The 25670-nt window shown below is 40.6% G+C and overlaps 1 protein-coding gene across 1 annotated transcript in view; it reads left to right on the top strand.

Annotated features, from left to right (window-relative positions):
- LOC117519438 (alanine aminotransferase 2-like) overlaps positions 1 to 4077 on the top strand; it is a 25286-nt gene extending 21209 nt beyond the window's left edge. The window contains exon 10 of the mRNA XM_034180783.1: positions 3849 to 4077. Within this exon, the coding sequence (XP_034036674.1) occupies positions 3849 to 3939 (91 nt within the window). The 3' untranslated portion in view covers positions 3940 to 4077. The remainder of the gene's footprint in view (positions 1 to 3848) is intronic.
- The last annotated feature ends 21593 nt before the right edge of the window (positions 4078 to 25670 follow it).

Consider the following 25670-nt stretch of genomic DNA (forward strand, 5'->3'; position numbering starts at 1 on the left):
GGAGCGCCTTGGGGCAACTGTTTGTTGTGATTTGCGCTATACAAGAAAAAAGTTGATTGAAGTTGATTAAATGATTTAATGGTATGCTAATTTCTTTATTAGGATCAGCACAAAGCAGCTCCAGCCACGGGGTTAAACCCTGATGCCACAGACGTCTTATCAGCAGCTCCCAATTAATTAGAGGGAATTGTTCTTTCTTTTGCTTCAGATTGACTACCTTAGTAATCTGCCATAATTTCTGATTGATCTCTTGTTCATCCTGCCAATGTTCTGCTCCTACACTGTCAAAATAGGTCCTTTCCAGCCAAAAATGTGTTCTGATTCCCTGGGTTTCAATGCCTCCGTCAGTCAAGTAATGTTCTGGGAGTATTATTTCATCATCACTTAAGTCTCCCATCAATGACTGTCCCAAGCATTGATCAGTCTGTCAGCTTTTTCACTGTAATCCAAGCCTTAACTCTTTTGATTTATAACCAACTTTATTTCTTTAATCCTCTTACAACCCTGACACTTCCTAATGTCTTTGCTCCCGACTTTCTATTTTCCTTCTAATTTTTTTTTCACATTCTGCTTCTCTTGTCTTTTTCTGCTATGTTTGTTTATTAGTTTTCTTTCTTTGAAATAATATCTACCTTCTTTGTATTTACATAGCAGTCTCTTCTCCTGTCTTTTTCTTCACTGTCTGTTTCACACTTTCCTCTTTGCCTGTCATGCACCTCCCAAGTCCTTCTGTTGGGTCTAAACGTCTCCTCCTCCTTGTACTCTTTACATTATCTGTCAGCCAGCCTGCAAGCCCTCACAGCTTTGCCTGCAACTCCCCGCTTACTCTCCCACACACCAATCTTCAAAAGCTTTATACACAAAAATTATTAAAAACAACTTTCTATATATCTCTATCTAGACTTCTGCCACCCTTTACTCTGTGGCTTTAAACAACCTTTTTAATCACTTAACACCAATGTGTTTTGTTTGAGTATGTATCTCTTATTCACGTTAGACAGCTCTCCGGCGCTGCCAGCAACTCGTATATATATATATATATTTTTTTAACAAGCTCCTCTTTGAGCGTACAATATTTCATTTACTTCTACGCCTTACCGCGCCTCTTTTAAGGACTCATTTAACCCATCTACAAACACTCCTCGTAAAGCTGCGGCATTCCAACCTGACTGAGCAGAAAAAATCCTGAAGTCTACGGAATACTCCGCCGCTGGGTGACGGAGTTATCTGCACCGGTATCGATGGTGCCGCAGCTGGAGCAGCAGGAAGCGGAACGGCTTGTGCTGCAAGCTCCGTAACACGGGCGTCTGATTAATTTGGTTCGCGAGATGCTGTAATTGCTCCCATATTTTCTCCAAGTGTTCTTGAACTTTTTCGGCGAAAGGAACCGCCTCTGCCGTTGGGTCCAATTCTGGAATGGCCGGGAACTACTGTTATGTGTCGACGCGGGTTGAGGAGCGGACCTGCGTCTGACGGAACCCAGTGCTAAAATAACCAGAAAGCGGTTCCAATAACAAAACAATTTATTTCTTCCACCCTTTGGTGCATAACAACGTGTATAAACAAACAGCATCAGTCTGGTGGAGTGAAGGCTGGCACGCTCTCCAGCACCCAAAGGATCGAGGCCCGGCGCTTCTGGACTCACTTTTACCGCCAAACACCCCCCAGGTGGACACGACAAACCGACTCTCTGCGAAGGATAGAAGAGGTGAGGTAAGTCAGCAGTTACAAGCAATATCCTTCAAAAGGCACACACTATCAGCAACACATTCAGGTCTGTATTTAAGCTTTATGTAAAGGAGCAGCTTCTCACAACAAGTGGAGGATCAGTTGTCCGCACGCCACGGCAGTGAGAAGCGAGCTGCACAATTCTCATCACAATTCAAATATACTGCGCAACAAAATACCAAGCTACCATCAACAATTAGTCAAACAATTATTCACCTCTGATGTGTGCTGACAGCATGTGTCCTTCACCCTTCTTCCTTCACAGGCACGATGTCAAACCCAGGCGCAGTCCTCAGCGTCTCACAAACGAACACCACAAGGTCGAGTTCCCGGCAATTCTGCTTTAATCACACATGGCTTAAATGCAGAACGCCATCTAATATCTGCTTCAGCTGAAAGTCTTTAAGGTTGCATGTGAGCACCATCCACAGGTGCTGCACATAACGTTGATGAGGGTGAAGGACTCTTCAGCCACCACCTTCTCCACAGACAAATCAGTTTTCATACCACCTGGAGAGCAAAGAAAAGAAAAGAACACCAAAATGTCCAGCCACACCCCCCCAACACACAGAGGATGAAGAGTGGAAAGGCAGTTGGCCAGATGACATTCCAGTAGAGGCATGGAAATGCCTAGGAGAGACGGCAGTAGAGTTTCTAACCAGATTGTTTAATAAAATCTTGGAAAGTGAGAGGATGCCTGAGGAGTGGAGACGAAGTGTGCTGGTTCCTATTTTCAAGAACAAGGGTGATGTGCAGAGCTGCAGTAACTACAGAGGCATAGTTGATCAGCCACAGCATGAAGTCATGGGAAATAGTAGAAGCTAGGCTTAGAAAACAGGTGAGCAGCAATATGGTTTCATGCCGAGAAAGAGCACTACAGATGCAATGTTTGCTCTGAGAATACTGTTGGAGAAGTACAGAGAAGGACAGAAAGAGTTACATTGTGTGTTTGTGGACTTAGAAAAAGCCTATGATAGGGTGTCAAGAGAAGAGCTGTGGTGTTGTATGAGGAAGTCTGGAGTGGCAGAGAAGTATGTTAGGGTAGTGCAGGACATGTACAAGAATAGTGTGACAGCGGTGAGATGCGCTGTCGGAATGACAGACTCATTCAAGGTGGAGGTGGGATTACACCAAGGATCAGCTCTGAGCCTTTTCTTGTTTGCAGTGGTGATGGACAGGTTGACGGATGAGATCAGACAGGAGTCCCCATGGACTATGATGTTTGTAGATGACATTGTGATTTGTAGTGAGAATAGAGAGCAAGTTAAGTCTTGTCTGGAGAGGTGGAGATATGCTCGGGAGAGAATGGGAATGAAAGTCAGTAGAAGCAAGACTGAGTACATGTGTGTGAATGGGAGGGAGCCCAGTGGAATAGTGCAGTTACAAGGAGTAGAAGTGGTGAAAGTAGATGAGTTTAAATATTTGGGGTCAACTGTTCAACGTAATGGACAGTGTGGTCGAGAGGTGAAGAAGAGAGTGCAGGCAGGGTGGAGTGGGTGGAGAAAGGTGGCAGGAGTGATTTGTGACCGAAGAATATCAGCAAGAGTGAAGGGGAAAGTTTACAAGACAGTAGTGAGACCAGCTATGTTGTACGGTTTAGAGACAGTGGCACTAACAAAAAGACAGGAGGCAGAGCTGGAGGTGGCGGAGATTCTTTTGGGAGTGACAAGAATGGACAAAATTAGGAATGAACATATCAGAGGGACAGCTGCTCAGGTGGGACGGTTTGGAGACAAAGTCAGAGAGGCGAGACTGAGATGGTTTGGACATGTGCAGAGGAGGGACCCAGGGTATATAGGGAGAAGGATGCTGAGGATGGAGCCACTAGGCAGGAGGAGAAGAGGGAGGCCAAAGAGGAGGTTCATGGATGTGCTGAGGGAGGACATGCAGGTGTTTGCTGTGACAGAGGAAGATAGAGGACAGAGTGAGATGGAAACGATTGATCTGCTGTGGCGACCCCTAACGGGAACAGCTGAAAGACAAAGAAGAAGATAATAAATAATGTTACTGCTGCGGGATGAGGTGCATGAAGGTGTGTCAGGTTTAAAATGTAACACCTGGACCCTGAATAAATATAAAAATCAGTCCATGTGTGCATCATGTCTCCTTTCCTTCCTCAGGTTTTGTGTTTTGGTTCCTCCTGCGACTCTGGACGAGATCTTGACCCGGATCAGTTCTTTACAGCTCCATCTGCAGGACAACAAAGAATGAATCCTAGATTGGACCGAGACCGACACTAGGTTTTAATTTCTCCTTTATCATGTTGTTATTAACAGGAACAGATCTCTTAATTCATCAATCTTTCTGCAGTTAGAGTGCCAAAATACTACTTTACCAATATGTAAAAAATAAATCTTAGTTTGTAAAATTTGATGGCTCCGCCCACCTTTTTCTTCAAAATCAAAGGTTTTAACAAATTTTATGAAACTCAGTTGGAGTGACATGTTTTAAAATAGCATTTTCTTAATGATTCATTTCATGTCTTCAAGTCTGCTTTAACAAATGTCAAAATTTCATGAATGTTTCATAAAAATCTGTTTTGGTAATGGAATGTCCTCTTTCATAATATTTAAAAATAAATATTTTAAAATGTCCTGATTCTGCCTCTTTGTCCATATAAGGCCCAAAATTTATTTTCACAATTGATAAAAAGAAAAAAAAAAAACTTTTCATCCCTGTTTATTATTATTATTATTTCCCTCCAGGATAAATTAAAATCCTGATATTTGAGGCCACGTCCATCTTTCTATATCATTCTTAGTTTACAAACAGTGCAAAGATAATGTAGAAAATGTTAATCTATTCGTCGTTTTCTTTCACAGGGACACGTTTTTGGTCACTAAACAATAATGTTACTTTAATCCTGTTTTATGTTTTCTGGAACAAAATCTATGAACTCTCTCATGACAAATTCTTGTTGACTGTAGTAATGAACTATTTCTAAGTATTTATTTACAATTCTGTGAAAATTTGTGACTTTCCAGATGGCTTGTGAAATCTTGGAGGCTTCGCTCACTCGGCTCCTTCTTGCACAGTCACTCAGTTTTTGAGAAACAGACATTCATGGAAATGAAGTTCAAGACATATTTAGTGACTTGTAAATGTTCATGTATCCATTCCCAGACTTGTCCAGAGAGAACTAGATGTAAAATTGATGGCTTCTGTTATTTGTAATTTATATGTTCTCCAAGAACATATGGCCTGTGAAAGTGGAGGTCATTTTTTATACCCAGTGTAAAAAAATGACCATAATTCCTGAAAATGTTCTTGTGATATGTTTCTTAAACCCTTTTAATTAAATCTAAAGGTTTGGTTCATTTCAACTCCATTTTTTAAACATGTACAGACACCCCCCCCCCCCCATAAAAATCCTCCCAAAAACAAACAAAAAAACTGACCGAATACTTTTGGACCTCACTGTAGGAGTATCCTCACCCAGTTGTCCAGAGTAGTCATTCTAAATATCTCTTATAGACAGTGTGAGCACTGAGCCAAACATTGTGTCCTTGACCTGTAACTTTAATTTTTGCAGATTTTTCTTAATACGAAGTCATGACATCGTTGCTATTTCAGCTTTAGACAGTTTGGCCCAAAGGGGCTTTTACTTTGTTGTCAAGGCTCCTGAGAGGAGTGCAGACTTTAATTTTGAGGTTTTTGCATTTTTTTCCCCAACTTTTTTGCCCATTTTGGCCGGACTATGACCAATTTGATCCGACTATGTGGCTGTTTCACTAAAGTGCAGAAAAGAAAAGAAAAAACAAGAGGTCTGTTGTGCCTCCATGTGGCGGGTCTGCATTAGCCGTGAGCTGAGCCCAGCGTCAGTTCACAGGCCATTAGCCACCTGCTTTTTGCAGAACAATGCAACAGCTGTAAAAAAGATAGCTAACTTTAGAAACCACTTAAGATTTAACCTGAGATGCAAACGAAACAATGTTATTCCCAAATGCATGAAGCAAAAGGCACTAGAAGCAGGTCACATAGCAGAAAAGATCCAGCACAGTTACCTTAGGAGGATTTTGGGTCTTAGAATTAGAAGCCTTCATTTTAAAATATTAGACCTCCAAAATAATCTGGATAGTCTGCACAAAATGTTAGAAACCTTAGTGGGGGAAGAGGCCCATAATAAGATCACAAAGTTCATAGTTAAAATTCAAATGGCTGAGCATTTAAAAAGTAAGGAGTGGCAAATCAGGAAGTTTCACAACCTTTTAGTGCAGAAAAGGTGTACTTTCAGTGGGAGTATTTTTAAAGATACACCCAGACAAATTAGTGACAACAGGGAAAATTGGGTAAAGAATCTCTCCAACAGGGTTCTTACACAGACAGAAAAGGATGTGCTCGCTAAAGGACTAAATTTCTCAGTGACCCCTAAACATATTCCGACAGTAGATTACATCACTGCAGTAGAGTCAGCCATTAAACATAACAGTTTGTCGGAGTCAGAAGCTGGGGACCTCCGACTAAGAGTCACAGCAGTGCTTAACAGTGCTAAGCCTCCTCTGTCCAACATCACAGGAGAAGAACGGAAAGCTTTGTCAGCACTGCAAATGACCAAAGCATCCGTATCCTGCCAGCGGATCAATCAATCAATCAATTTTTTTATATAGCGCCAAATCACAACAAACAGTTGCCCCAAGGCGCTTTATATTGTAAGGCAAGGCCATACAATAATTACGTAAAAACCCCAACGGTCAAAACGACCCCCTGTGAGCAAGCACTTGGCGACAGTGGGAAGGAAAAACTCCCTTTTAACAGGAAGAAACCTCCAGCAGAACCAGGCTCAGGGAGGGGCAGTCTTCTGCTGGGACTGGTTGGGGCTGAGGGAGAGAACCAGGAAAAAGACATGCTGTGGAGGGGAGCAGAGATCGATCACTAATGATTAAATGCAGAGTGGTGCATACAGAGCAAAAAGAGAAAGAAACACTCAGTGCATCATGGGAACCCCCCAGCAGTCTAAGTCTATAGCAGCATAACTAAGGGATGGTTCAGGGTCACCTGATCCAGCCCTAACTGTAAGCTTTAGCAAAAAGGAAAGTTTTAAGCCTAATCTTAAAAGTAGAGAGGGTGTCTATCTCCCTGATCTGAATTGGGAGCTGGTTCCACAGGAGAGGAGCCTGAAAGCTGAAGGCTCTGCCTCCCATTCTACTCTTACAAACCCTAGGAACTACAAGTAAGCCTGCAGTCTGAGAGCGAAGTGCTCTATTGGGGTGATATGGTACTATGAGGTCCCTAAGATAAGATGGGACCTGATTATTCAAAACCTTATAAGTAAGAAGAAGAATTTTAAATTCTATTCTAGAATTAACAGGAAGCCAATGAAGAGAGGCCAATATGGGTGAGATATGCTCTCTCCTTCTAGTCCCCGTCAGTACTCTAGCTGCAGCATTTTGAATTAACTGAAGGCTTTTCAGGGAACTTTTAGGACAACCTGATAATAATAAATTACAATAGTCCAGCCTAGAGGAAATAAATGCATGAATTAGTTTTTCAGCATCACTCTGAGACAAGACCTTTCTAATTTTAGAGATATTGCGCAAATGCAAAAAAGTCCTACATATTTGTTTAATATGCGCATTGAATGACATATCCTGATCAAAAATGACTCCAAGATTTCTCACAGTATTACTAGAGGTCAGGGTAATGCCATCCAGAGTAAGGATCTGGTTAGACACCATGTTTCTAAGATTTGTGGGGCCAAGTACAATAACTTCAGTTTTATCTGAGTTTAAAAGCAGGAAATTAGAGGTCATCCATGTCTTTATGTCTGTAAAACAATCCTGCAGTTTAGCTAATTGGTGTGTGTCCTCTGGCTTCATGGATAGATAAAGCTGGGTATCATCTGCGTAACAATGAAAATTTAAGCAATGCCGTCTAATAATACTGCCTAAGGGAAGCATGTATAAAGTGAATAAAATTGGTCCTAGCACAGAACCTTGTGGAACTCCATAATTAACCTTAGTCTGTGAAGAAGATTCCCCATTTACATGAACAAATTGTAATCTATTAGATAAATATGATTCAAACCACCGCAGTGCAGTGCCTTTAATACCTATGGCATGCTCTAATCTCTGTAATAAAATTTTATGGTCAACAGTATCAAAAGCAGCACTGAGGTCTAACAGAACAAGCACAGAGATGAGTCCACTGTCTGAGGCCATAAGAAGATCATTTGTAACCTTCACTAATGCTGTTTCTGTACTATGATGAATTCTAAAACCTGACTGAAACTCTTCAAATAGACCATTCCTCTGCAGATGATACAACTACCCTTTCAAGAATTTTTGAGAGAAAAGGAAGGTTGGAGATTGGCCTATAATTAGCTAAGATAGCTGGGTCAAGTGATGGCTTTTTAAGTAATGGTTTAATTACTGCCACCTTAAAAGCCTGTGGTACATAGCCAACTAACAAAGATAGATTGATCATATTTAAGATCGAAGCATTAAATAATGGTAGGGCTTCCTTGAGCAGCCTGGTAGGAATGGGGTCTAATAAACATGTTGATGGTTTGGATGAAGTAACTAATGAAAATAACTCAGACAGAACAATCGGAGAGAAAGAGTCTAACCAAATACCGGCATCACTGAAAGCAGCCAAAGATAACGATACGTCTTTGGGATGGTTATGAGTAATTTTTTCTCTAATAGTTAAAATTTTGTTAGCAAAGAAAGTCATGAAGTCATTACTAGTTAAAGTTAATGGAATACTCAGCTCAATAGAGCTCTGACTCTTTGTCAGCCTGGCTACAGTGCTGAAAAGAAACCTGGGGTTGTTCTTATTTTCTTCAATTAGTGATGAGTAGTAAGATGTCCTAGCTTTACGGAGGGCTTTTTTATAGAGCAACAGACTCTTTTTCCAGGCTAAGTGAAGATCTTCTAAATTAGTGAGACGCCATTTCCTCTCCAACTTACGGGTTATCTGCTTTAAGCTACGAGTTTGTGAGTTATACCACGGAGTCAGGCACTTCTGATTTAAAGCTCTCTTTTTCAGAGGAGCTACAGCATCCAAAGTTGTCTTCAATGAGGATGTAAAACTATTGACGAGATACTCTATCTCCCTTACAGAGTTTAGGTAGCTACTCTGCACTGTGTTGTTATATGGCATTAGAGAACATAAAGGAGGAATCATATCCTTAAACCTAGTTACAGCGCTTTCTGAAAGACTTCTAGTGTAATGAAACTTATTCCCTACTGCTGGGTAGTCCATCAGAGTAAATGTAAATGTTATTAAGAAATGATCAGACAGAAGGGAGTTTTCAGGGAATACTGTTAAGTCTTCTATTTCCATACCATAAGTCAGAACAAGATCTAAGATATGATTAAAGTGGTGGGTGGACTCATTTACTTTTTGAGCAAAGCCAATAGAGTCTAATAATAGATTAAATGCAGTGTTGAGGCTGTCATTCTCAGCATCTGTGTGGATGTTAAAATCGCCCACTATAATTATCTTATCTGAGCTAAGCACTAAGTCAGACAAAAGGTCTGAAAATTCACAGAGAAACTCACAGTAACGACCAGGTGGACGATAGATAATAACAAATAAAACTGGTTTTTGGGACTTCCAATTTGGATGGACAAGACTAAGAGACAAGCTTTCAAATGAATTAAAGCTCTGTCTGGGTTTTTGATTAATTAATAAGCTGGAATGGAAGATTGCTGCTAATCCTCCGCCCCGGCCCGTGCTACGAGCATTCTGACAGTTAGTGTGACTCGGGGGTGTTGACTCATTTAAACTAACATTCATCCTGCTGTAACCAGGTTTCTGTAAGGCAGAATAAATCAATATGTTGATCAATTATTATATCATTTACTAACAGGGACTTAGAAGAGAGAGATCTAATGTTAAATAGACCACATTTAACTGTTTTAGTCTGTGGTGCAGTTGAAGGTGCTATATTATTTTTTCTTTTTGAATTTTTATGCTTAAATAGATTTTTGCTGGTTATTGGTGGTCTGGGAGCAGGCACCGTCTCTACGGGGATGGGGTAATGAGGGGATGGCAGGGGGAGAGAAGCTGCAGAGAGGTGTGTAAGACTACAACTCTGCTTCCTGGTCCCAACCCTGGATAGTCACGGTTTGGAGGATTTAAGAAAATTGGCCAGATTTCTAGAGATGAGAGCTGCTCCATCCAAAGTGGGATGGATGCCGTCTCTCCTAACAAGACCAGGTTTTCCCCAGAAGCTTTGCCAATTTATCTATGAAGCCCACCTCATTTTTTGGACACCACTCAGACAGCCAGCAATTCAGGGAGAACATGCGGCTAAACATGTCACTCCCGGTCTGATTGGGGAGGGGCCCAGAGAAAACTACAGAGTCCGACATTGTTTTTGCAAAGTTACACACCGATTCAATGTTAATTTTAGTGACCTCCGATTGGCGTAACCGGGTGTCATTACTGCCGACGTGAATTACAATCTTACCAAATTTACGCTTAGCTTTAGCCAGCAGATGTATTCCCAAGAAAAAAAAAAAACACACGTTATATTCATAACAAAATGGCACATTATTTGTGTAAGTCATCAGTTGCTTTGTTCTCTTATGTACAAACATTCTTTCTGACCTCAGTCTTAAAGAATTTCCATCTAAATGATACTCAACACCAAAGGCTTATTACAACTGATGATAATGAAGTTATTTGCTTTCTACCAGCTGGCAGGAAACATTTAAACATTTTCAGGAATATAAACTCGTTTCAAGTTTAGACATTCTTAGATTGATGATATAAACTTCAAGAACAATGAAGAACTTCCTTGGAACAATTTTTGTGGTGAGGCTTTATATGTCAACTGGAACTGCAGAATGACTGCAAAATACCAAACAAAATGCCATCAGTGTCCCTGTTTTGGCACATAATGAGTGAGTGGGGTGATAACTGGAGCCCATCCCAGCACCCACTAGGCGAGAGGCAGGGTTCACCCTGGACAGGCTGCCAGGGCGGCACCTACGAGGCAGGCCAACATACTCACACTCAAGTTAGGGTCACCAGGTTATTTACTCTGTATGCCTTTGGAATTGGAAGGAAGCCGGAGCACCTGGAGGAAACCCACATAAACACGGAGAGAACATACAAACTCCACACAGAAAAACCTGGTACCTTCTCGCTGAGAAACATTGTGGAGCAGATGATGGAAAAAGCAGCAAATGTGGTGCGACGATTCAGACGATATAACTCAGCACGAGACCTTCACCTCCTACACCAACAACAAACAGCGGCTTCTGCTCGTCCGCTTCCTTTCCATGCACGCTTCCTTACAGTAAGTAGAATTTAATTATCTGGTCTAGCTACTCCGGAAACAGAACATCAGTCCTCATTCCTCAAACTCCCACAATCCCCCACTCAACTTGTTTCGCTGCAGGACAATACAGCCACATTATCTCATTACAAAAGTGCAGATTCAGCAGAAACAGAAGCAGGTCACATGACCGATAACTCAGAAAGTAAAGGATGGATATGAGGTCCGTTTTGTGCAGCAGTGGTCTTTCTGTCAGTGAGTTTATTCAGTTTTGAGCACCGTTGAAGGATTTTGTGTGTTTTCAGTGTAGATTCTTTCAATCTTTTCTACTTTTCCCTTTCTTCTGTTTTGTTGTTATTCTTGTGTTTTATGACGCGTTTTGCATGTAATGGCCACCGTACCCACCTAATGAGTGCTAATTACTGTGTGAGAACATTATTTTAAGTTCCGTGCCATGTTCCAGTGTTGCTATGGAACCGAGCCACTTCTCATTTTTCCATGTGTGCTTCCTCTGCTTTCTAAAATGTAATTAGATCCGGGTGTTAATCCAATCACAGTCTGTGTGTCTGTCTGTTTGTTTGGACATCTGCCGGCTGACCCGCCCGCCTGGATTCCCATCAGCCTGTCAAACTGCACACAGCGATCCATCTTCACCCTTAAAAATGCAACACATGAGGAGGAAGTGACATCAGATACGTCGCTTTGAAACCACACAAAACAAAATCTGTCAGCAGGTGTAGCAATACTTTGATGAACTGTGTTTTATTCCCACACTTTCATTAAAATTTTTTTTTCCACACTCTGTTTTGCCTCTTTCCTTTCTTCTCCATCATGGGATTTGAACCAAATCCCCGTCCACATTAGTAGATCTGTGTTGCAGTTTCACCCGTTCCACGTCTGGTCCACTTGACGGTGGGCAGAGTCACACAGACTTCACTGTCACTTAGTAGATCAAGCTACATTTCAGCAGTGTTTGTTTGTTTCTTGACCTACGTCTCGCTCCATGAGATGTCTGCGAAGAGCTTAGAGGTGTTTGGAGATGTCAATGTCTTTGCTGGAAGATGAAGGTCCGAGTCTTCGGGGTCCTGGTGTTTTCTGTCTTACTGTGTGGGTGTGAGACTTGGACTCTAACAGTGACCAAAGGCGACGGCTGGATGTCTTTGGTACCGGGTCTCTTTGTGGCATCCTTGAGTATCTCTGGAAAGCCTTTGTGTCAAATAAATGGTTACTTACCGAGACTAAGATAATGATTATCACTTGCGCTGGACCTGTGGGGCATTTCTCCACCACTGCTGGATGTGGGTGTGGCATCTGCACATTGCGACGGCATGTGCAGATGCCACACTAATGCCACATCTACTCATCACTAATTGAAGAAAATAAGAACAACCCCAGGTTTCTTTTCAGCACTGTAGCCAGGCTGACAAAGAGTCAGAGCTCTATTGAGCTGAGTATTCCATTAACTTTAACTAGTAATGACTTCATGACTTTCTTTGCTAACAAAATTTTAACTATTAGAGAAAAAAATTACTCATAACCATCCCAAAGACGTATCGTTATCTTTGGCTGCTTTCAGTGATGCCGGTATTTGGTTAGACTCTTTCTCTCCGATTGTTCTGTCTGAGTTATTTTCATTAGTTACTTCATCCAAACCATCAACATGTTTATTAGACCCCATTCCTACCAGGCTGCTCAAGGAAGCCCTACCATTATTTAATGCTTCGATCTTAAATATGATCAATCTATCTTTGTTAGTTGGCTATGTACCACAGGCTTTTAAGGTGGCAGTAATTAAACCATTACTTAAAAAGCCATCACTTGACCCAGCTATCTTAGCTAATTATAGGCCAATCTCCAACCTTCCTTTTCTCTCAAAAATTCTTGAAAGGGTAGTTGTAAAACAGCTAACTGATCATCTACAGAGGAATGGTCTATTTGAAGAGTTTCAGTCAGGTTTTAGAATTCATCATAGTACAGAAACAGCATTAGTGAAGGTTACAAATGATCTTCTTATGGCCTCGGACAGTGGACTCATCTCTGTGCTTGTTCTGTTAGACCTCAGTGCTGCTTTTGATACTGTTGACCATAAAATTTTATTACAGAGATTAGAGCATGCCATAGGTATTAAAGGCACTGCGCTGCGGTGGTTTGAATCATATTTGTCTAATAGATTACAATTTGTTCATGTAAATGGGGAATCTTCTTCACAGACTAAGGTTAATTATGGAGTTCCACAAGGTTCTGTGCTAGGACCAATTTTATTCACTTTATACATGCTTCCCTTAGGCAGTATTATTAGACGGCATTGCTTAAATTTTCATTGTTACGCAGATGATACCCAGCTTTATCTATCCATGAAGCCAGAGGACACACACCAATTAGCTAAACTGCAGTATTGTCTTACAGACATAAAGACATGGATGACCTCTAATTTCCTGCTTTTAAACTCAGATAAAACTGAAGTTATTGTACTTGGCCCCACAAATCTTAGAAACATGGTGTCTAACCAGATCCTTACTCTGGATGGCATTACCCTGACCTCTAGTAATACTGTGAGAAATCTTGGAGTCATTTTTGATCAGGATATGTCATTCAAAGCGCATATTAAGCAAATATGTAGGACTGCTTTTTTGCATTTACGCAATATCTCTAAAATCAGAAAGGTCTTGTCTCAGAGTGATGCTGAAAAACTAATTCATGCATTTATTTCCTCTAGGCTGGACTATTGTAATTCATTATTATCAGGTTGTCCTAAAAGTTCCCTAAAAAGCCTTCAGTTAATTCAAAATGCTGCAGCTAGAGTACTGACGGGGACTAGAAGGAGAGAGCATATCTCACCCATATTGGCCTCTCTTCATTGGCTTCCTGTTAATTCTAGAATAGAATTTAAAATTCTTCTTCTTACTTATAAGGTTTTGAATAATCAGGTCCCATCTTATCTTAGGGACCTCGTAGTACCATATCACCCCAATTGAGCGCTTCGCTCTCAGACTGCAGGCTTACTTGTAGTTCCTAGGGTTTGTAAGAGTAGAATGGGAGGCAGAGCCTTCAGCTTTCAGGCTCCTCTCCTGTGGAACCAGCTCCCAATTCAGATCAGGGAGACAGACACCCTCTCTACTTTTAAGATTAGGCTTAAAACTTTCCTTTTTGCTAAAGCTTATAGTTAGGGCTGGATCAGGTGACCCTGAACCATCCCTTAGTTATGCTGCTATAGACGTAGACTGCTGGGGGGTTCCCATGATGCACTGAGTGTTTCTTTCTCTTTTTGCTCTGTATGCACCACTCTGCATTTAATCATTAGTGATCGATCTCTGCTCCCCTCCACAGCATGTCTTTTTCCTGGTTCTCTCCCTCAGCCCCAACCAGTCCCAGCAGAAGACTGCCCCTCCCTGAGCCTGGTTCTGCTGGAGGTTTCTTCCTGTTAAAAGGGAGTTTTTCCTTCCCACTGTAGCCAAGTGCTTGCTCACAGGGGGTCGTTTTGACCGTTGGGGTTTTACATAATTATTGTATGGCCTTGCCTTACAATATAAAGCGCCTTGGGGCAACTGTTTGTTGTGATTTGGCGCTATATAAAAAAATTGATTGATTGATTGATGTGCAGTCAAAACTCCAGAATTTACAAATTTACCGCTTACTGCCAGTAGAAGGACAAACCAGGCGCTGTTTTATCTCAAGCAATGAAAAAACAGGCAGCAAGAGATGAGCAATGCAGCTGCTTTTAAAACATGAATAATTTGTGATATTAGAGAGAGAAATTAAACTGTGGTGTCACAAGGGGTTAACTTTTGAAGCTACTACCAGACTTCATGTTTTACATACAGTTGTATGCAAAAGTTTGGGCACCCTGATAATTTTCATGATTTTCCTTTATAAATTAGTGGTTGTCTGGATCAGAAATTTCAGTTAAATATATCATATCGCAGATGAGCACACTGATATTTGAAAAGTGAAATGAAGTTTATAGTATTTACAGAAAGTGTGCAATAATTATTTAAACAAAATTAGGCAGGTGCATAAATTTGGGCACCCTTGTCATTTTATTGATTTGAATACATTTAGCACTAATTATTGGAACACAAAATTGGTTTGTTAAGCTCGTTGACCCTTGACCTCCTTACACAGGTGAATCCAATCACGAGAAAGGGCATTTAAGGTGGCCATTTGAAAATGTTTCTCCTCTTTGCATCTCTTCAAATGAGTGGCAACATGGGAGCCTCTAAACAACTCTCAAATGACCTGAAAACAAAGACTATTCAACATTACGGTTTAGAGGAAGGATACAAAAAGCTATCTCAGAGATTTCAGCTGTCAGTTTCCACTGTGAGGAACATAGTGAGGAAATGAAGACCACAGGTGCAGTACTAGTTAAGGTCCAAAGTGGCAGGCCAAGACAAATCTCATAAGCTGAAGTGAAGGATGGTGAGCACAGTCATAGTCAACCCACAGACCTGTTTTTTTCTGCAAAAGGAGGATCTACTAAATATTGATGTATTTTTTTCTGTTGGGGTGTCCAAATTTATGCACCTGCCTAATTTTGTTTAAAGAATTATTGCACACTTTCTGTTAATCCTATAAACTTCATTTCACTTCTCAAATATCACTGAGTTTGTCTGCTATATCATATATTTAACTGAAATTGCTGATCCAAACAACCAATGATTTATAAAGGAAAATCATGGAAATCATCAGGGGTGCTCAAACTTTTACATATAACTGTAATATAACAGTGAAAAAACCTAAAACTCTGTTGTATCTTTACCCGTCAGGGGTCTAGAAGCATAAAACACCATTGATTCAGACTCACCAACAAGTCCATGGACCCCTGAGTGTTGAATTAAAAAACAACTGCTGCAGACGACAGTAATTCTACTGTAATAACTCACATGATGGTTTTTCTCCCACTAACATGTGAATGCAGCATAACTCCAGTTGTTGTTTGCTTTGCATCTGCTCCCATTTGTTCAGGGTCGCCACAGCGGTTCCAGCACAGATCTGCATTGGAATTTGGCCCCATGTTTTACTCTGGATGCAGTTCCTGACGCAACTCCAGTTTTACGTGGAGAAACACACACAGCCTCTGGTCTTCTGAAGAGGTCTGCCATCTAAGTACTAAGCAGGGCTCACTCTGCTTAGCTTCTGAGATCTGACAGGATCAGGACTACACCGAGCCGACCGCCTGCTGCGTTTTACATATTATAACGCAGTGCAATAAGCTGAGACTCTGTTGTAAGTATCTATCAATGAACCCTCTGGGGTCCAGAAACATAAAAACCTATTGATTTGGATGCACCAGCAAGTCCATTGACTCCTGAGCACTGAATTCAAAACGAATCACTACAGACAATAGTAATTCTGCTGTTATGACCTGTATGCGGGGTTTTCTGTCAGGAACGTATGAATGCAGCATAACTCCAGTGATGAAAGGAAATGGGAGCATGGGTGCAATTTGGTGGGGAATAGGGGGACATGTCCCCCCCACCTTTTCAACCAGGGGGGACAGAATATGGTATGCCCCCCCACCTGCTGACATATATGTGTGTACTTGAAACATGCTATGCCAGTCTTATATGCAAACCATGTTAGTCTTTAGTGCAAAACCATGTCAGAATAGTATCTTTGTTTCTGCAAGTTTGTATTTTTAGCAGCATTGACTTGTTTACAACACCTGTTTCTTGTTTGTCACATTCAGAATTTTCTGGGACTGCATTTGCCCAAATTTGAAGCCAAAAATAGTTGCCTCTAGGGACTAGTGTCTACACATAAGCAGTGGTGGGCACAGATAACCAAAAAAATAACTTCGATAACAGATAATCAGATAACTGAAAAGTTATCTTTGATAAAGATAAACCAATAAACCACCCAAAAATGTATCAGAAGTTACAGATAACCGATAAATTCCGATATCGTCTCTGGTAATTTGCAACTACTAATAAACTGAATTTGAGTTTTAACACCACGATCGCTTTTGGAAGCATCAAAAGCGATAAAAGACCCAAACAATGAGCCCGCATTTCAATGTTTGAACATCCTGCCCCCTGCTGGAAGCTCTTGTTTACTACACAGCTAACAGCACAGAAGCAAGCTGAGAACAGCCACAAAGCCCAGCTCTCAACCAATCACAACACTCCGGACAGGCAGAGGTCTTGGAAAATAAAGTCATGCTGACTTATGGTTTGGTGTGAATACTGATAGAATAACTCCATTAATGTCAATTCTGTCATTTGTACAAAGTTAAAATATAACATATATCTTTTAATGTTGAATAATGCACTAATTCTGAGGTTTTGTAACAAACACAGACAGATCGCAAAGGATTCTGGGTAAAAGTGCCTCTGCTAAACACTGATTGGTTCAGTCATTATGTAAACCAACACGTTAATGTGACGTGTGTCACATTATTGGTGTTTACAGATAAATGTGCTTTTGTAAAATATTCCATTTTTTATTTGTAAAAACAGGCATTTTTACGGAGCCCTGGAAGTGTCATCGCAAAATGTTTTGCATGTGGAGAGAATGTGCGCATATTTTATTAGTGCCGTGCGCATGTTTTATGATGTTGTAAAACGTGCACTCAATATTGTCTTGACACATAAATGTTGGCTTTACACTGCGAGTTTTGGCCCTTTTTCAAATGATTTTTCATTTGTGAGAGAATTTTTTGGACCGAGTTTCAGGTTAATTGCGCGTCGTGCATCGTGTAGTGTACATGGAGTAACAAAATGCGTTTAACATCTCACGACCTCTTCCTGATCATCGATCGTATGGTCGAATGAAAATCAAACCTGTTTGATATTATTCTGGTTGGCCGTCATGAGGGTATCCTGCTGCTGAAGAGCAACAAGCATCCAACCGCTTGCACTATGCATGTGCAAACACCGCAGAGCTGTCTTGTAATTTTTTTTTTTTTTTTTTGTCGATTTGTTTTGTTTTTAAACTTTGTCTCCCATCGAGGGTTTTTGAATATCAAGTTTGAAAAAAATTTAACTTGTGATTAAAAATATCATACAGTGTCTGCTCAGCTTCAGGACGAATACTGCCATGAACTGGCATGAACACTAATGGCCAGTAGATGGCAGTAGAGGCCTTGAAAACTTGCCAAAACAAAATTCCAGATAATCCGTGTCTGCTACATTTAAGATGCGTGGAATTTTATTCAAGAGAGTTTTAGGCACTAGAGTTTAATGCTGTTGTCCGTGGAGCCTGAACAGAGTGTCTGAAATGCATTTGTTCTGTCGTGAACGTACTGAGATTACCCCATCCTACCCATAATGCACTGCTGGGCACAGCATGTGCTCACTAAAACCTTAAAAATTAGCACATTACTTTAAAACTAAAACATATATCTGATATTTTCACTTTATAAAACTTCAGACATGACAGTAATTTTAAATAACTTGTCCAAAATTAGTTTGGTTAAAATTTGAACCATAAGTTAAAAAGTAAGTTGTATGCCAAGTTGTATGACTTGGGTGATATTGCCAGCGTATCAGTATGGTGTTAAGGATAGAGTGGTTTCTTCTGGAAGCAGCTCTCTTCTGTTTGCAGAGGGTGGAACTATACATCTGTTAGGAAACTTAACAAGTAGGTGCTCAACTGATTATAAATTTTAAAATGTTTGCTGCTGTTCAGGTTTGTTTACTACGTTATCGGACAAAACGTTATCAGAACATATTAGTCTGATAATGACTTTTAAAGTTATCTAAAAAGATAATCCGATAATGAAAACATTATCTTCAATAATTATCTGTTATCGGATGATTGGAACTGTGCCCACCACTGCACATAAGTATCAATGGACCATATGCTAATTTATTAAATTCTGAAAGTTAGAAAAGGAAATCAGAAAAGCTATCTGGGACCTCAGAAAGCCCATCTGCAATTATTGCTTGATCTCCAAAATCAGTCTATGCAAGCGAAATTATGTTCAATATGAGTGTTGTCATTAGTGCCACTTCGAAAATTAAATTCACGATAAGTAATTTATCCTAAACTTATGATCTGTTTTTTCAAACTTATGCAAAAACAAATCTTGAGAAAAAAAATACAGTATGTGATAGTTAATAATTATTAAGAGCCTGTTCTTTCATATATACATTTTACCACTTTGCAGTTGTTTTTTTTTAATGAAACTCAACCTATCATTCTTTTTGAGACCCCCAGCCTATGGGCTTCAGCCCTGCGGGTCCTCGCACTTTGTTCACCCCCAATTTCTAGTTCTAAATTGCGCCCTTGAATGGGAGTAATTGTTTGCTCCACCACAAAAGACTAATATCGCAGCTGTGCAGTGTTTCACTCTGACCTCCAGGGTTCCACTGGCTGAGAGGTCCTGCTGGCAGCGTGAGTGAAACAGTCAAAACACTCCAGGAACTTTCAGGATGCATAAATCCAAGCAGTATAGCACATACACTCTGCAAAGTGACACAAATGAGGTGTCGATGTAAAGATTAGAGCTTCCGGGTGTCCTACTAGAACCTGCTTTGAGTGCAGGTTCCCGGAAGGTGTCAGGAGACCTGAGGTTGGATCTGTCTGCCACTGAGGGGGAAACAGACAAGACCACAGCTCCCAAAGCATCTGACTGATGGCAGATGGATCTGTGAGCTGGGTGAGAAGAAGAATGGACATGCCACAAGACTTAAGAATCTTCAAGTTAAGAGATGCTCATGTTGAGCTCACAGCTTCTGATGAGTGATGCTGGACTCTGTTGCCATGGCTACCTCCTCAACAGGCTCCCATCACTCCACAATGTTATTGCTGAACATTTAGAACATATATTTATACTTATTAATAAATGCTTTTTTCCCAGTACCTCTTCACTTGTTTGGAGGGTTTTGAAAGAACAACGTGCTCAAAATGACTTTTTCTGTTTTGAACTTCCTGGCTGTGGCTGCTGAATGGCAGCAGGTGTTGAAGGTTGAGAGATGTCAGCGGGGTCGTGGCTGCTGCAGCTGTTGTCCTTGCTGCAGACTGACAGTGAAAAAGAAGCTCCTTGGAGACAGAGGTCACGGGTTAGAATGCCTGTTGATCCGATAAGCTTGTTTCATTTGCTTGTTACTGTCAGACAAAATAAATCCGCCTACAGATGCTGCAGGTTTGTCATTTTTATCGGTATTTGTTTTTGTGTAGTGACTGAATTAATCAATAAATTTTGTTTTTTCCGCACAGCTGTTCATCAAACATGGCACACATCTGTCGGTGGCTCCTGCAATTGTCCAGAGGATGCCGAATTCACCAACGGTCAATTATTGGTGTCAAGGTCATTGAGGTCAAAGGCCCAAATTTATGTTTTTCCCACCAATTTGATCCAAACATGGCATATATATATATATATATATATATATATATATATATATATATATATATATATATATATATATATATATATGTATGTGTGTGTGTGTGTGTGTAAGTGAGTTCTGGAACTTTTCAACAAAGTTAAATTTGGGTCAATCAAAGGTCAATCAGTTATTGGGGGTCAAAGATCAATCAAAATCTACTTCTTTTTACCACTTCAATTTGCTCCAAATCTACACATATGGAGAGGTGGGTTCTGGAATTGCCCAACAAGGTCAAATTTGCCAAAAGTCAATCATTGGGACTGAGGTCAAAGGTACAAATTAATTTTTTCCCCCTTCCAGTTTAAACCAAACTTGGCACGTGTATGAAGGTGTGTTCTGGAATTGGCCAACCAGGTCAAATATGCTTAAGGTCAATCAACTATTTGGTTCAAAGTCATTATGGTCAAAGGTCAAGGCTCATGTTTTTCCACTCCGATTGGAACCAAATTTGGCTGTAAGATCTGGATTGCCCAACAAGGTCAAATTTGCCAAAGGTGAATCACTGGGTTCGAAGTCATTGGGCCTCATTTATCAAACGAACGTACGGCAGAAAACGTGCGTTCGACCATTTTTACGCAAACTTCGGTATTTATCAATTTGGACATGAGCGGAGGCTAAGACGAATCTCACGACAGAGCTCACATCTGGTCTGAGCTCGTGTACGCAAATCTGAGTCTGTGGATTTGCAGCGAAGCACTACAAAATCTGAGTCTGAAAATAATTATGAAACAAACCTCAGCTGTCATCCAAGCGTAAGCACATATTCAGAACAGATCAAAACGGATTCTTAAAATGGATTAAACAAAATTAATTAAAAAAAAAAAGCCCACGTTTTTAATGATACTGCTTCCTTTGTAAAATAAAAAAAATACATAGGCTAAATAGGTTAAACATGACAACGAATCATTGCACATTAAAATGCCTAATGCTGCGCTTAAGTGCCGCAACACGTTTTTTGGTGGCCAGCTTTAAATCGGACCACTTTTTCTTGACCTAAATGCAAATAATTCTTAATCAATTAGCAGGCATGAGCTTTTAACTGTGGTTGCATAAAAGATTGATTCAAAATCATTAGGCATAAGTTAAGTCAAAGAATTCTTCATACCTCAGCCAGAGTCCGTTCCTCTGCGGCAGCGCTGTTGACCGCCTCCGTTACACTCTTCCATACGGCATTTTTATGAGCGCCTTTGACTCCACTTTTCAGACTGCCAAAAAGTACAAGCTTGTTTTTCTCCACCTCCGATGTTAGGATGCTGCTTTCCATCTCCAAAAAGTTTTTCTTCTTCTCTCCATGTTGAGCTCGGCGAGGCTTCTGAGCCATGAATATTTAAGGACGTAACATGCTAATGACGATTAAATTCAGCCGCCACATTTATCAAGAGCTGATCATTCGTACGCTGGGATTGGTCAGATACGAATGTTTCATAAATCACACGTGTGTCTTGTAAGACCAATTATGCGCTCAGATCTGCGCCTGTTTTTACGCAATGTTGATAAATGAGGCCCACTGTGAGTAAAGTAAGGTAAGTCCCTTCGGCTGCTTCCTTGTTTGCACTCGGGGTCGCCACAGCAAATCCAAGGTGGATCTGCATGTTGAATTGGCACAACATTATATGGAGAAATGTGGCAGGGCTGTGAGTAAAGGTAAAGTTTTTCACTGTCATCTAAACTGAACTTGGGATGTGTATGGATTTGAGTTTGACATGCCAAACATGGTCAAATGTGCCAAAGATTATTGATTGTCATTTTGGTTGTTGGCTGACTCCTTTCAGGTTATTTTACTGATTTCTGCCAGACTTTCTATGTCAGTGAAGACTGACCCCAATATTGCCTTTAAAGAGTTAATTTTGGTAAAGCTCAAGGAATTTGAATTTCAATCGATTTGGATCAAATGCTGCACACACTTGGGTGGATACCCAAATTGTCCTGTCAAGGTCAGCTGGAACCTGATCATTTGACCAGGTTCCAGATTAAATGATTGCTGGAGCCAAATGTCAGACTGCTGTAGCCTTTGCTGTCTTCATGCCCACTGGTTCCATCACCCAGTCACTACAAACACAGCGGGTCACCAAGTGAGTGCATTCAGGCTCAATGGCCGCCTCCTCTAGGGGTTTGTGGAGATATGTGCTCTGCGAGTACCCTCATGTTTTCAGAATATCTTGACAAGGCTCAGTGTTGAGCTTTGAAGAAATAATTGATATTAAAAGTAGCCTCACGCGTCACTGAGCTGTTCGTGTCAGTCTTCCCGCTGGCAGCTTCTATGAATAGCTGCACTTGTATCTGGATGACAGACACAAACAATTAAACGTCGGCTCAACTGAGTCGCTTCAAAGACGTCAGCGCCGCGATCACGTGATCCTCGGAGAGATTGTGCGGCCCACTGACAGACTGAACACATACGGTGAAATTATTTTTGACCCTGAATGACAGCAAAGAAGAAAATAGCAAACTGTGTGGTTGCCATAGTGAAGCACTGCAGAGAACATTATGGACCTGAAGACAGGATCCAGAAATAAACCTGTTTTCTAGTGTGCAGGTGGGACGTTGACTCATGTTAAAAGTAGGACCAGATCCCAGGCGAATGGAAGTCCATCCAGGACAAGTCCAGGACATAGACCTTTTGTCATGGAGACACGTGCCATCCCCAATCCACGTCTGAAGGAACAGCCAAAAGGTTCATGGATGAGAAGTGTGTGGCAATGTTTTATGTCATCACTCAACATAATATAATACATTTTCATTTTGTAATGTATTAACACCCACATTTTGTAATAAACTGGTGTGACGGAGGCCAGTGGAAGTTGTCTTCCATGTGGTAATCAGCAAACCTCAGTCCCAGACAGCAAAAGGACTCTCTGGCCACAAAGGCCAGAGCCTGGGTTTTAGCCTTCTGGTCAGAGTGAGTGAAATGAGATATACACAGATCAGAGGATAAACAGGCACATTTTATAAAAAAATAAAACTGGCACAATTTGTGATAACCAGACACATTTTATGAAAATGGGCACATTTTAGAATAAACAGGCTCATTTTGTAATAAACTGGCACATTCTAAGATAAGTGGGCACATTTTGTAATAAACGGGCACATTTTAGGATAAACAGGCTGATTTTGTAATAAACTGGCACATTTTAAGATAAGTGGGCACATTTTGTAATAAACGGGCACATTTTCGGATAAACAGGCTCATTTTGTAATAAACTGGCACATTTTAAGATAAGTGGGCACATTTTGTAATAAACGGGCACATTTTAGGATAAACAGGCTCATTTTGTAATAAACTGGCACATTTTAACATAAGTGGGCACATTTTGTAATAAACGGGCACATTGTAGAATAAACAGGCTCATTTTGCAATAACCCGGCTCATTTTGTAATAAATTGGCACATTTTAGGATAAACAGGCTCAGCAGAGATTAGAGCATGCCATAGGTATTAAAGGCACTGCGCTGCAGTGGTTTGAATCATATTTATCTAATAGATTACAATTTGTTCATGTAAATGGGGAATCTTCCTCACAGACTAAGGTTAATTATGGAGTTCCACAAGGTTCTGTGCTAGGACCAATTTTATTCACTTTATACATGCTTCCCTTAGGCACTATTATTAGAAAGCATTACTTAAATTTTCATTGTTACGCAGATGATACCCAGCTTTATCTATCCATGAAGCCAGAGGACACACACCAATTAGTTAAACTGCAGGATTGTCTTACAGACATAAAGACATGGATGACCTCTAATTTCCTGCTTTTAAATTCAGATAAAACTGAAGTTATTGTACTTGGCCCCACAAATCTTAGAAACGGTGTCTAACCAGATCCTTACTCTGGATGGCATTACCCTGACCTCTAGTAATACTGTGAGAAATCTTGGAGTCATTTTTGATCAGGATATGTCCTTCAATGCGCATATTAAGCAAATATGTAGGACTGCTTTTTTGCATTTGCACAATATCTCTAAAATTAGAAAGGTCTTGTCTCAGAGTGATGCTGAAAAACTAATTCATGCATTTATTTCCTCTAGGCTGGACTATTGTAATTCATTATTATCAGGTTGTCCTAAAAGTTCCCTGAAAAGCCTTCAGTTAATTCAAAATGCTGCAGCTAGAGTACTGATGGGGACTAGAAGGAGAGAGCATATCTCACCCATATTGGCCTCTCTTCATTGGCTTCCTGTTAATTCTAGAATAGAATTTAAAATTCTTCTTCTTACTTATAAGGTTTTGAATAATCAGGTCCCATCTTATCTTAGGGACCTCATAGTACCATATCACGCCAATAGAGCGCTTTGCTCTCAGACTGCAGGCTTACTTGTAGTTCCTAGGGTTTGTAAGAGTAGAATGGGAGGCAGAGCCTTCAGCTTTCAGGCTCCTCTCCTGTGGAACCAGCTCCCAATTCAGATCAGGGAGACAGACACCCTCTCTACTTTTAAGATTAGGCTTAAAACTTTCCTTTTTGCTAAAGCTTATAGTTAGGGCTGGATCAGGTGGCCCTGAACCATCCCTTAGTTATGCTGCTATAGACTTAGACTGCTGGGGGGTTCCCATGATGCACTGAGTGTTTCTTTCTCTTTTTGCTCTGTATGCACCACTCTGCATTTAATCATTAGTGATTGATCTCTGCTCTCTTCCACAGCATGTCTTTTTCCTGATTCTCTCCCCTCAGCCCCAACCAGTCCCAGCAGAAGACTGCCCCTCCCTGAGCCTGGTTCTGCTGGAGGTTTCTTCCTGTTAAAATGGAGTTTTTCCTTCCCACTGTCACCAAGTGCTTGCCTTACAATATAAAGCGCCTTGGAGCAACTGTTTGTTGTGATTTGGCGCTATATAAATAAAACTGATTTTAATTTGATTTGATTTTGTAATAACCTGGCTCATTTTGTAATAAATGGGCACATTTTATGAAAACAAGCATATTTTGTAATAAACAGACACATTTTAGGATGAGTGGGGACATTCTGCAATAAAAGGGCCAATTTTATGATAAGTGGGCACATTTTGTAATAACCTGGCTCATTTTGTAATAAACGGGCACATTTTATGATAAACGAACATGTTTCGTAATAAATGGGCACATTTTAGGATAAACGGGCTCATTTATTAATAAACTGGCACATTTTAGGATAAACAGGCTCATTTTGTAATAAACGGGCACATTTTATGATAAACGAGCACATTTTGTAATAAACGGACACATTTTAGGATGAGTGGGGACATTCTGCAATAAAAGGGCACATTCTATGATAAGTGGGTACATGTTGTAATAAATGGGCACATTTTAGGATAAACGGGCTCATTTTGTAATAAACCGGCATATTTTAGGATAAACAGGCTCATTTTATGATAAATGGGCACATCTTGCAATAAACGGGCACATTTTA

This window comes from Thalassophryne amazonica, chromosome 10, assembly GCF_902500255.1.
Source record: "Thalassophryne amazonica chromosome 10, fThaAma1.1, whole genome shotgun sequence".
Lineage (NCBI taxonomy): Eukaryota > Metazoa > Chordata > Actinopteri > Batrachoidiformes > Batrachoididae > Thalassophryne > Thalassophryne amazonica.